This window comes from Haliaeetus leucocephalus, unplaced genomic scaffold (assembly GCF_000737465.1).
Source record: "Haliaeetus leucocephalus isolate CR32 unplaced genomic scaffold, Haliaeetus_leucocephalus-4.0 Scaffold646, whole genome shotgun sequence".
Classification (NCBI taxonomy): Eukaryota; Metazoa; Chordata; class Aves; order Accipitriformes; family Accipitridae; genus Haliaeetus; species Haliaeetus leucocephalus.
Window position 1 is genome coordinate 4,510,647 of NW_010973082.1, and position 11,953 is coordinate 4,522,599.

The 11,953-nt window shown below is 42.9% G+C and overlaps 2 protein-coding genes across 3 annotated transcripts in view; one reads left to right on the forward strand and one right to left on the reverse strand.

Annotated features, from left to right (window-relative positions):
* On the reverse strand, positions 1-11,183 carry SCPEP1 (serine carboxypeptidase 1). 2 transcript variants are annotated; one of them, XM_010578659.1, is made up of 13 exons: positions 11,108-11,183; positions 10,358-10,503; positions 9,333-9,422; positions 8,257-8,412; positions 7,694-7,768; positions 7,404-7,476; positions 6,359-6,396; positions 6,047-6,175; positions 4,450-4,534; positions 3,522-3,635; positions 2,725-2,862; positions 1,046-1,209; positions 1-922 (listed from the first exon to the last, which is right to left on the reverse strand). In XM_010578659.1, exons 2-13 carry the CDS (start codon positions 10,430-10,432, stop codon positions 857-859), a joined length of 1,203 nt encoding a protein of 400 aa, XP_010576961.1. In that variant the 5' UTR covers positions 10,433-10,503; positions 11,108-11,183; the 3' UTR covers positions 1-856. The 2 variants fall into 2 exon arrangements, with proteins under 2 accessions (XP_010576961.1, XP_010576960.1); XM_010578658.1 differs by lacking the exon at positions 11,108-11,183 and having other exon boundaries at positions 3,522-3,632; positions 10,358-10,499.
* A 247-nt stretch (positions 11,184-11,430) lies between these two features.
* The window catches only part of COIL (coilin), a 7,126-nt gene continuing 6,603 nt past the window's right edge, over positions 11,431-11,953 (forward strand). The window contains exons 1-2 of the mRNA XM_010578746.1: positions 11,431-11,594; positions 11,639-11,942. Of these exons, the coding sequence (XP_010577048.1) occupies positions 11,431-11,594; positions 11,639-11,942 (468 nt within the window). The remainder of the gene's footprint in view (positions 11,595-11,638; positions 11,943-11,953) is intronic.

The following is an 11,953-nucleotide window of genomic DNA, read 5'->3' on the forward strand; positions in this document are numbered from 1 at the left end:
CCTTTCCACTCTCCAGGCTAAGCTCAGACGGTTTAAGAGGATTCTGTCCATTAGGACTCTCTTCTGTACAAGAAGAGGGTATTAACAGGGCTCCTGCTTCAGCATGCAGGAAAGCAAGAATTCCTGCTAGATGTGCTTTAGGTGTTAAGGCTAAGGCAAAGTTTGAGTAACGGTCATTAAAGAGAATGAAAACAAGAAACAAATGGTCAGATGAAAAAGATCAAATCCTCCTCTGGGGGCGGCAGGGGCGGGCAGTTCTCTCTCCATAGCATAGGAAGCCTGAAGAATCTTGGATCCTAACTAAGGCATCTCAGCAAGATGAGATGGACCATAATTCCTCTAGGGCAGGTCCTCTATCCTGGCATCTCCATGTCTTCAGCTTGTAATCCAGCCAGGTGACTCAAGCAGAGGCCTGAGGACAAAGGAAGGAACATTTCACGGCCTCATGAAACAGGTTAGCTCTCTGAGAGGAACAAACAGCAAATATCAGGACTCAAATCAGTTTTAGTCTTGGTGTGTGAATAGACAAGAGAGCATTCAGGGAAGGGCAGCTTTTTACAAAAGCACAAAATCCTTCCAAGTCAAAGGCAAAGGCTCAGAGCTAGTTGTTTATGACAGTGGACTTCCCTCTGGAAGAGTCACTATGAACAGTGTTAAGGCAGCAAATCACAGCTTACAAATTCAATTCATTCAAGGAAAAAAATGCCTTTCCATAAATGCTTGCGCACATTATCAGCAAATCAGAGAGGCTGTGTCCAAATAGCCATTGTTCCTCCTGCGGCTCATTATTCTGGACTCGCATTCTGCAAGAGCACTGACATTCAGCAGGACGCCATACCAGCTGGCCTCCCCTTCCCTAGTGCTGCTGTTGGGTCACCATCCTGACCATTTCCAGTGCCATCTCTCCTTGGTCAGACGGTACCTAGCACAGAGATGAGAGCACATGGTAAGCAGCTGCTATAAGGAAGCAGATAGTAAGCGTACACGCATCTTCAGTTTTCTTGCTGATAATGGTGCATCCCACCCCACAAAGTATATTATTTACCATGTGCCCAGCCTTAAGAATCCAGAAAAAAGCAAAGTTCTCATAGGCCTTGTGGAAAGCAGCTGTCTCAGTGGATTCTGGAGATGCATAGAGTGCCTTCCACCTTTGCTTGCTGAACTGGTCCAAATTAGGCCACTTCAGTTTCCGGATCCATGCCTCCTGGCCTGTTAGAGATCAGAGATATGCTTGATTACTGATACTGACACAGTAAGTTGGAAGTCCCAGTTCAGCCAGATGCCCTCTGTACTAGATACCAATACAGCAGAGTTAGCGGAAAGTCTCTGTGTGGTCAGAGTCTAAAAACAATTTTGCTATGCCTAGGAAACAACCAAGGCTATGTTCAGGAGAAGTGGAAACAAACCAATGGAGGGAGAAGGGAAAAAAGCAAACAGTAAAGGTGTATGTGAAATGAACTTATGATTGCACAAGGTGAACATGTGCCTCTTAGAGGCTCTGCAGCCCTAGCAATTCTGACATATTTTGCTTTACTCCTCAAACACCTTTAGTGTCCTGCTATGGAGAAGGATCAGCCACACCAAGTCCCCCTCCTGGAAATCAGAGGAGACACTGCTTCTCTGTTTGTTACAGTCACTCATCAAGAACAGCCTGGAAAGGTTTTCTGTTTTCAGGTGCCTGCTAGAGAAGGTGGAGGTCAAGACAGCAAAAAGACCAATTCCAGGACATCAAGGGGGACAAAACTTTAGCCTATCTCTGAACTACTGGAAGAATTTACATGTTAACTGCAGCTCAATTTTAGCTCAAAATGTGATAAAACTGGAGCACCACTAACTGCTAATCTGTTTGGACAGCCTAAATAAATACTCTGTTTCCTGATTTATTGATTGCTATGTTATTCATGAAGGGCATCTAACTGGGCAGAGACAGACAAAGGATAAAGCCTTTCACAACATAGGAAGATGTTTGTGCAGTTTGTGAGTGCAGATTATTTAAATCAATAAGAAAAGGTGAATGGAAGAGAGCACTGCAGTCTTGCAGCATGAGGCATTTCAGCAACACTTGGCCTAGCTCCCGAACTGCCACTTGATCAAGCCTGCATCTTGCAAGCAGCAAGGGACAAACAAAGCCCTTGAATGGCCAAGTGGTGCAGGAGCCTACACGTGTTACTGAGCAGCAGGTGTGATCACAACTGCACCCTCCCTGATTAATTACCAACACCCTTGTTCCATCTCACCTGGCACCACGCTCTCTGCTGCAGGCCACTCAGTGAAGGCTGACCTGTACCGTGCACAAATCTGTAGCAAGGTATGACCTTTGCCCCACAGAACAGGATCTTCAAAGCACAGGAGAAGAGAGGATAATCTCCAGATATTTATTCATCTGTCCTCATTCTTCATTTATGAATGAGTGTACAAACATTATATATGTCGAATTAAGTGAATTATTAGCTACCTACTTACGCGCTTCACTGAAACAAGCAATTATTGATGTTGCAGATCCATTTCCCAACAGTATAATGGAGGTAAAGGAATTGCCTCTGAGAGGGATGTAAACAAAACATACTAAGAGCTGCTCATCCATGACTGTAATATTTAAGTGTTGTCAGTTACATAGGAGATTTGCACAGAAGACTGGAGAGATCCAGGTACCAGTATTATTGGCAACTTCATGTTCTACTCGTCACGTGTTCTGTTCCCAACCCCAGTCAAGAAGTCCCTTACCCATGGTGTCAACAATGAGATCCAGCTGCCCATTATAGACTGTAACATTGACGCTGGCTGCCAAAAGCTGATCAACAATATCAATGACAGGTTTCATGAAGTCCTCAACCATGTTCTCAAAGACATCCCTGGACTGACCTGGTTGGAACCAGAAAGAAGACAAATTTTAACTGATGAAGAATGTCATCCCCAAGCTGGGACAAAAGCAACTGGCGAAGTGTTCTAAAATGCAGTTCACAGCTGCATAAAACCCACTCTTAGCCCAAAGCGGCAGCCAGTGATTCATCAGTCTGAGGAACTAAAAGAGAACCAGAAAGCAGCCATGCTCCCACTGGAGCTCACAGACAGCGTTGTAGCTTCTGACTCCTATTACATACATGGGGTGCTGGCATCAGTCCTTTAAGCCTTCCGTTCTGTTTTACACCCTCCCCTCCACACCATGCAGCTTTACATGATACCAGATTTCTGGCAGAGAAAAGCTGACAGGAATTTCAGCAAGAATGCTTGAAAGACAGAAACCAGCTGCTGAGATACAGAGGATCTTCTTCCTCCCCCTGTATTTTTACCTGCTTGGCTAAAGATAGATACAAGCAGCAGAATCAAAACCAGAACCAGATCTGCTCCCACAGGCCTGCCCCATTACATGTTCATTTCTGAGAATAAGTCCTCTTCTTAGGCCCAAGGATAATGACAATTTAATGTGTCTGCTTACTACAGTAAAGTATCTTCCTGCAGACTGCAGTACTGTAAACAGCAATAATGGACTATTAGATGCGCACTAGCAGACAGGAAAGTACCTCCCCATTTCACACAGTCAGGAATAATTTTTAGCTTCTTTCTGATGGGTCCATTCATCAATTCATCTAGGCTTTCCTTATGCATATTTCTGACATGGCGTTGGTAAAGTCCTACTGAAAAAAAGAGAACACACTTTGATTAGCGGCACATTTAAGACAGTCATAGATAGCAATTTTCACTGTTAACAGTCATGGCCCACAAACTCTTTTCTAATGAAAAATGGAACACCACAGAGAGATTTGCTTGCTTTTAACAGAAACCACTGAAGTCAACACTTATTTAGGTCAGGAAATGATATGGGAAGAACCCAACCATCCATTTCTACTTTTGGCTAACACAGCACTTTTTCAGGGGACCAGCTTCTCCTTTAGCCACTTAGTACAGACACAATTTCATCTCCTCAACAGACCAGTTATTTTTGAGCTGCAGTGCTTTACTTTTGGGAGTTAACTGTGCCATTCACCTTCCCTGCTGAAGCCAATAAAAAGAGATAAAGAGCTTGAAAGAAACTCTATGCATGAGTTTTTCACATTGGTGCATAAACATCATGGAGCAAACCAGTCTAATCAGACTATACTGATGAGCCATTTTTGTGTCCTAGCTTGAAGACACAAATGAAAGACATTAAGAGGAAGTGACTTAAAGGTCATAAAACTATGTCACAATTATACTGACTACTTCCTTGGTGTAATTTGTGCAGGATGTTTAGGTGGAGGTGTAATCTATAGAAGGGTTGTTCCACATTCCTATTTATCCCTATTTATGCAAGAGCAAACAAGTTCTGCTCAGGAGAATATCAATATCCTTTGGATCTGAAGGCCCCATTTTAAGGATGTACTAAATTGAGGCTATTCCCACTATCAGAGTTGAAGGTACACAAATGCAAACATAGGGCCTCAGAAGCTCAAGTACTTAAACACAACTTACCGAGATGGAGATTTTCTTGTTCACTTGATTTCATTTCTGGAACCTCCTTATTCATGATGTTATAAAAGTTCACATTGTCTGTGTTCTGAAAACACAAGATAGTTTCAGTAACACTGTAACAAAAAACATTTCTCAGATATGAGGAAGACTCTTTTCTGAAAGAGGAGGTAATTAAATCCTAAATAAAGGACCCTGTGACCTGCCACTTTACCTACATGTCAGGAGGATACTTATGGAAAAGCTTTGGTTCTACATTTGCTTTGAGAAGTGGGGAAGAGATTTCTCAAGTCTGTGTTGTTCACACGTGGGTTGTGCCAGAGATGCTATTTACTTCTCTGAAATGGATGTGAAGCTACAGGGAGCCTTACACCCTGCAAATGACTGCAGATTCTCATTACTCATTGTAGAGAGCTGCAATGCCAGATGAGGCTTTCAGATGGTCTCTTCTGCTAGATCTAGTCTAGCCTGATGCTGCCCCTTGGTCCACATCCTCCCAATCTACAACCCTTCAAAATCTAAAATGCTTCCTCAAGAACACGGTGATCAATATCAGCCATCCCTCTTTTGGAACTGCTGACATCTGGATGCGTCCAATAATTGTAGAATGGCAGCTCTGATGCAGACAGCAGACTGCCTGCATCCACAGGACAAGTGTGATCAGTGTTGCCATTAGAGAAGTTACTCGAGATTCCTGAAGCCCTGCTTTATTCAATTTTTGAATTTTTCAAGTTCTAATGCATAGGTCAGAAATCAGCTCACAACAGCAACCCTAGAAGAACTGAAGTGCCTGCACCCTGACAGTGATATCACAACTGGGAGGAGAAAACAAGCAGATTTGAAGAGAAAAGCAAAATGGGAACCACAAGTTCCTTGCAAACAGTAAGAAGTGAAACCAACTATGTGCAAGGCACTGTCAGTTACAAAACAAAACAAAACGAGCAAGAAAAGGAAGCAGCTCCAGATTAGTCTTTCTGTTTGAGGAAGCCAGAGCCTTACTTGTACTAAAACAAAAACACAAGAAAGAATGAGATTTTGGAGCAACCCTTCAAAAGGAAAAACAAGAACAAAACTTTACCTATCTTTTAAGCTGTTACTTGCTAAGTAAAAAGATGCGGTAACCCACAGTAACAGGACATAACTTGAGGTTCCTTTCCACCCTGTCCACCTATTGTAGTTGTTTAAACAGAGATCTATGCTTAGCTTGAAATTTGTGCCTTGCTGGATGCAGTTTTCAATATTCAAAACAAAGCTTTCAAGGAGACATAGCTCATTTAAGTTGAAACTGGGTTCTGTAGAAATCAATGGGACTAACTGCACGCTAAAAATTAAGCATCTGTTTAAGTGATGTGCCAGGTTGAAACCTTGATGCAATACTGCAAGGCCATGTGGGTCACTCTACCCTCTGCCTCTTACAATCACACAGAGCAAACAAACAGCTCTTTCACATCAGCACTAGGATAAAACAAATACTGGCAAAAATGACTGGGCAGGGGATTGGAGAATTCACACCAACCCAGTGCTCATAGAAAGGATAACCTAAATTGTGTGCCTCCCCAGGCATCAGTTAGTTAATAATGCTGTTCAAAGAAGATCTCACCTCTTCAATGACATCTTCAGCCTTGCCCCAGAGCTCAGTGGCCAGCCCATACTGATTTTTATTTATTGCATCCATTATTTCTTTGGCAACAGCGGTCACCTCTGCTAGACCATTATCATCAAGGAGAGACTGGAAGACAAACACAAAGGGGGACAACTTTAATTATAATTTCACATTCATTTCTTGGTAACAGTCTCCATGCATTTGAAGTTTTATTCTGTCTAAGAGCTAACCTTAAAAATCAACATCCTTTTATACTCTATGGCAGTACAAGTAATCAGGTGAGGACCAAGAGTTTAAGAAGGTACTTACAGTGCTGTAAAGGTAGGGCCCCCAAGACAGCACAGAGTCTAAAGAAACAGAACATATTTCAAACCCATGAGCTTTTGACATACAATTCCTTTACTTTTTCTTTATTGTTGCAAGAACGATTGTGACAAAAATATACGGAGATGAATTAATCAGTAAAAAGGTACTGTCAGCTCTGTTTAGCCCAAAGGCTATGTACCACAGAGCAGGTTCTTTACAAATCCTGAGAACCAATAAAAGCACTGCAATGTCATTAACCCCTTAAACATTAATCAGTGAAATTTATTTAAAGCAACAGACACGTTCTTACCAAAATGTTCTCACCCCAACACTGCAGCACATTGCTAGAACATGGGGAGCGATCTGACAGGTGAATGGGCATTATCTAAACTGATCTGTTTGCAGATTACAGGGGAAAAAATCTAGTTATAAAACAGATTTGTTTTATAACAAGTTTGTTTATAAGGTCTCAAGGACCAGCTGATAGGAGACAGATAGGAGTTTGCTTGATACTGTCCCATGCTGCAGAGAATCTGTGAAGGCTGCCCTTGCAAATCTCACTGAAGGACCAAGAGTCCTTTAATTTGGTTTTTGTCCTCCACCAGACCACACCCTATCTCTTCCAGGTCTGTGAGCACATCAGTTCCTCAGCACAAGGCCTTCTTGTGAAAAGAAAGAAAACCTCAGTTGTAATCTTGTGAATCATTTGGTGGACACATTTTAAGCGCAGTACTCTTGCCAAAACACCTCAGAGGCTGTAGAGGTGCATAGGGACATTTCACCACCACCCCACTTGATATGCAAGTATGCTCCTCACTGACTATGCTCTCTAACTTTTCATAATCTAGATACATTGTAAAGGTAGATTTTTCAATCACAGCTTGCAATGCTGAAGTATTTCTTTTTGATTTACCAGACCCACTAAAGATTTAATTCACTTAAGGCAGGGATGGCATTTTTGACCCTAGATACTCATGGAATGATAAAACACCCAACAAAACAAAACAACAACAACAAACCACCCACAGTCTGAGGATTTTAAACATACCCAAAGGAGAAATCCATGAGTCTCCAAGAGCAGTCCCCATAAAATTGCACTTTATGGTCCCTTTTTGAACAGCCTTGGTGAATAAGAGGAAAAACAAAACCAAACAACAACAACAAAATAATCAACTTTTAGTTAGATATTCAAGACTCTAGAACCAGTTTTCTTTAAGTGAAAAAAAACAAGTCGCAGTCTGAATTAGGCAACAGGGACAGTGTATTCCAGGAGATATAAGTACTTGTAGAACACCACGTTTTAAAGTGAAAAGCAAACTACATCCTCCAACTACTTACCTCATGCAGCTCTAAAGCAATGCCAGCTGCCATTTTACCTCCATAAGATTCAGAAAATATGTAGAATGGGATGGTCTGGAGAGAGACAGAAGCCACACAGTGAACCCATTGGGCAGAGGGCAGAAAATACCTCCAACCATCTCCCACATCCCACAGAACCCAGGCACTGGCTGTTCACCTTTCACTATCAAACACTGGATATTTTTCTGATTCTAAGCTGCAGATAAGATTTCCAGAACATCCTGGTGTAATTACTGAGGGAAGTTCTGAAGCAGGCACTTCAGTATTTTGGAATTAGAAACAGCCGTGATCCTATATGCTTCTCGGTTGGCATGATAGACAATAATGCACCCCATTGCTTATCTAACTAGCACCAAATTCAAGATACAACTTCTGAATTATGGGAAATAAGAGGCAGTGGCTATACCTGCACTGACTCCCACCAAATGCGTGCTACCTAGTAGCAAACACCACCCATCTGGAAGTCTGTTCACTAATTCTTTTTGAGATCTGTTTAAAAACAAAGAAAAATACGATTCTAACCAAGAATTCAATTCACTTACCTGGAATTCTGTTCTACGTGTGAAGAATTCTCCAAGAAAAACCATCATATCAGAAACTACTGTGGAAAGGTTTTTGGCAAACAAGCTACAATCATCCACATAACTGAATCCAGTGCCCACTGGATTATCCACGAACAAGATACTGGCTGCCTGCAACTGTATGAGCAGAAAGAAGGTTTGTATGAAACCTCAGTTCAGCATTAGTGAAAATCTTAGTTTTGATGGCACAAATGATTGAGCCAGGAAATCTCTGGCCCTGAAAGAACTTTCAGAAAAATTAGGTGCAAGTCCAAAAGAGAGAATGGTACAGGTGAGACTTGTCTGTCAGAATATAAAATAAGAGGGTTTTTCTTTTGTGGGTTGCTGCACTTTTGTGAAATTGCTATAGCAAATGCTATAGTTGTATAGTTATAAGTGGACAAATTAAATCAGTAGATCAGCACACAGATAGCTAGCATTGCTCAAAGCAGTAAGGCTCACAAATAAAGAGGTACAACATAAGGTCTTTTAATTTGCTCAATCTGCAACAAAAAAGGCACGCAAAAAATTCCAGTGATCCAACGGCAGATCACCCATACGGTCTACGGAACTCCAGAGTAGTCAGACTATTGGTAGCTCGGAGCACAAATCCATTTCATTGAATAAACTTCCACCTTCATAAGCAGCTGTAATTTGTTTTCCCTTAAAGGCCATACTGGATTTGTAATTACAAGCCATTGGTTATACATTGCCAGCCATCCAGAAAAACCTCTATGACTGTACGCAATGAAGCTATGATCTGAAATAACATCTTTCTAGAATTTCGCTGCTTTCAGGTTCCCAGACATCTGCAATTCAGAAATTCGTGGAAGCCCAGACATATTCCATCAAATCAAATCAACATGACTATTCTTCAGTTCTTAACAAGGCTATTCCTATAAGCCAATTTATTAACCACACTATTTTAAGAGGAATTATTATAGCTGCATTGAATTTCAAATGAAAACTGTTCTGTGCATTTTTGCATAGCAATCGTCTGCTTACACAAGCAACAAACATTTGCAATCAGTAATTAGAAGCTGAACTCTCTACTATACCCAGGTTGTATTTCTTGGTTTCATTTCTTTGTCTAATGGACCAATCTCTTCAAAGTTCCCAAATCCACAGCCTGAAGCTCCTGGACCTCCCTGTGGGGAAATACCAAATGACAAATAAGTTAGAAGGCAGCACGGTATAGATATGACAGGAGAAAAATAAAAGCAAGCCAGTAAGTAGAATGACAGATTGTAAATTTAAAAAAAATGGCTTTTGCACTATATGTTAATTTGCAAAGCAAATTGAGCTCTCTTCCTCATCGTCTTTCATTACGTGTACACATGCCATTTTTGAAAGCAAGAATTTAAACAGAGAAGCAATAACCCACTTGCGAAAGCATCTAATGAGTTGCATGTTATGTGTGTGCAGTTTGAAAACCCTTCTCCTTATTCCCTTAATACTGAATGCAAAAGTTAGCTATCCACAGAGGTTTGCAAGTCATTAGTTTTATCAGCATGTACATTTCACTCTGAAGAAATAACCCAGAAAGAAAAAGACCAAGTCATCAAGTGATTATATTAAACATTAACTTCTGAAATGTACTGCTGGAGGTGAATGTGGAGCACACACCACTGCCTTTCATCAAACTGTGATTGAATGGGACCAATCTCTAAACAATCAGAGTCTCTCTTACTTGTTTCCATTTAGAAATCTTTCTAAATCTCTGATTATTTTATCTACCCTCTCTGAACGTTCTTTAGACTATAAGATCTTTAGGAAAGGAGCTGTGATGCTACAAGGTACCTGTAGTGCTTGGCACAAAAAGCACTACTGTTGTATAAAAGATAAGAACAACCTCAATTTCTGCAATTTAACTTGATGGCAGGTGAGCAGTTGACGACACCCCACAATTGCAGAATGATATTTTCATTATTTCTTCCTAACCTGAATACCTCATTCACAAGGTGAATCATTTAGAGTTGGACAATTTTGAATCCTATTTCTGTAGAGCTGCAAGATACCCATCAGACTGAACCAGCCACAGATGGAAAGAATTATCATTTAAGTGTCTTTCACCAAACCTCACCTGAAGCCACAAGATGAGAGGTAATTCTGTGAAGGCTTTGGTTGGGTTATTTGCATAGTAGAGCCACCAGAACATGTGGGCCTTATTTCGAACTTGCACATATCCCCACAGCTCTTGGGGCTCTTGGGATTGCCTCAGAACTACACCTTGAGGGGGGAAATAAAAATAAAAATCAGCTAGGTTAAAAGGCTCAGCTTTGGGCTTTCCACCAGATTTATACCAAAACATTACATTTCAGTCTTGGGTGTGATAATTAGAAGTGCTTCCATTAAAAAAAAAAAATTACTATAAGAAACCTGCCTATACTTACGCCCACACACATAGCTGAGTTATCATCAATGAATGAAGCTAAGCATGTAATTACATGCTTACTTATCAGGGCCTGACGTTACAGCTGTTGCCAAAATAACAGCCCAATAGCTAGGATAATTTTTACTATCAGGGAAACATTTAAAGTCTTTTCAAGGCCTGGGCTGAAAGCGCAGCCCCAACTAGACACGATGGAATAATTCACACCAGCTTCAGGGGCACCAGGGCTCCTTCAGGGATCCAACACTTTTATCTTACTCTCTGGGAAAATCAAATCATTTTACAGTCCCCCAAGGACAGTAAATACAGGATAGACAGAGGGGTCACTTCTAAATGAACCCAAGATCTAATCCTAAACTCAGTTAAGTCAGTAGAGTCTCGTCAACTTAAGCAGTCAGTCTGTTCTCCATTGAGGATACAGGCACTTTCCCAGAAACAGACCTTTGCAACTACATCCCCCAATCTTCTTGACTGTGCCAGAAGGCAGCAGTCCACTGGACAAGCAGCAATAAAGCTTTCTGAGCCCACAGTGCCCAGTCTTTGCTGATGCACAGGACGCAGCGCTGAACAGGTTATATCACTGCGGGCAACACCACGCTTTCTTGATCAGCCCTCGCTGCAACAGCGGTGACACCTCAATACGGCTGTTCGGCTCCTTGCAGCCCCCGACCCGAGGGGTTTCGCAGATAAAACACTGCGGCCGTGGGCCTGTGCTCCTGCCAGCCGGTATCAGACGGCACCGCAACGATCTCACGCTTACAGGCATGCTGGCTTATGTGGCTTCTCCATCGTCCTTCGCAGCTGCCAAGGAACAGAAGAGGGTCTGGGGGGGTCTTTTCCACGAAGGACAGATGACAGCTCAGGGTAAAGCAGCGATGAGGAGCGCTGCCCCGGTTTGTGGGGAGCCTCTCCCACCCAGTTTACCCAGGTGAATCAACTGGGACCTGAATTTCCACGTTCCTGCTCCAAAAGGGTTCCCTGGGGCTCCGGCGAGCGCAGACCCCAGCCCGGGTGGGAGGAGACGACTCCCAAGGTCGCGACAGCCCCCGGCGACAGCCCCCAGGCCCGCCCCGAGCTCGACCTGCTCCCACCGGGGCTCCCACCGCGCCGCCGCTTTGACTACCCCCTTCGCCGCGTCCCGCCCGGCTACCGACCCCGGGGCGGCGGTGACGGCCGCGGCGAGGCTCGGAAACCTCCCGCGGCTCAGCCCGGGCCCTACGCGGGACGGGACGTGCCCGGAGGCCGTCGCTCCGGCACTGCCCGGGGCATGGCCGAGGCGCAGGGCAG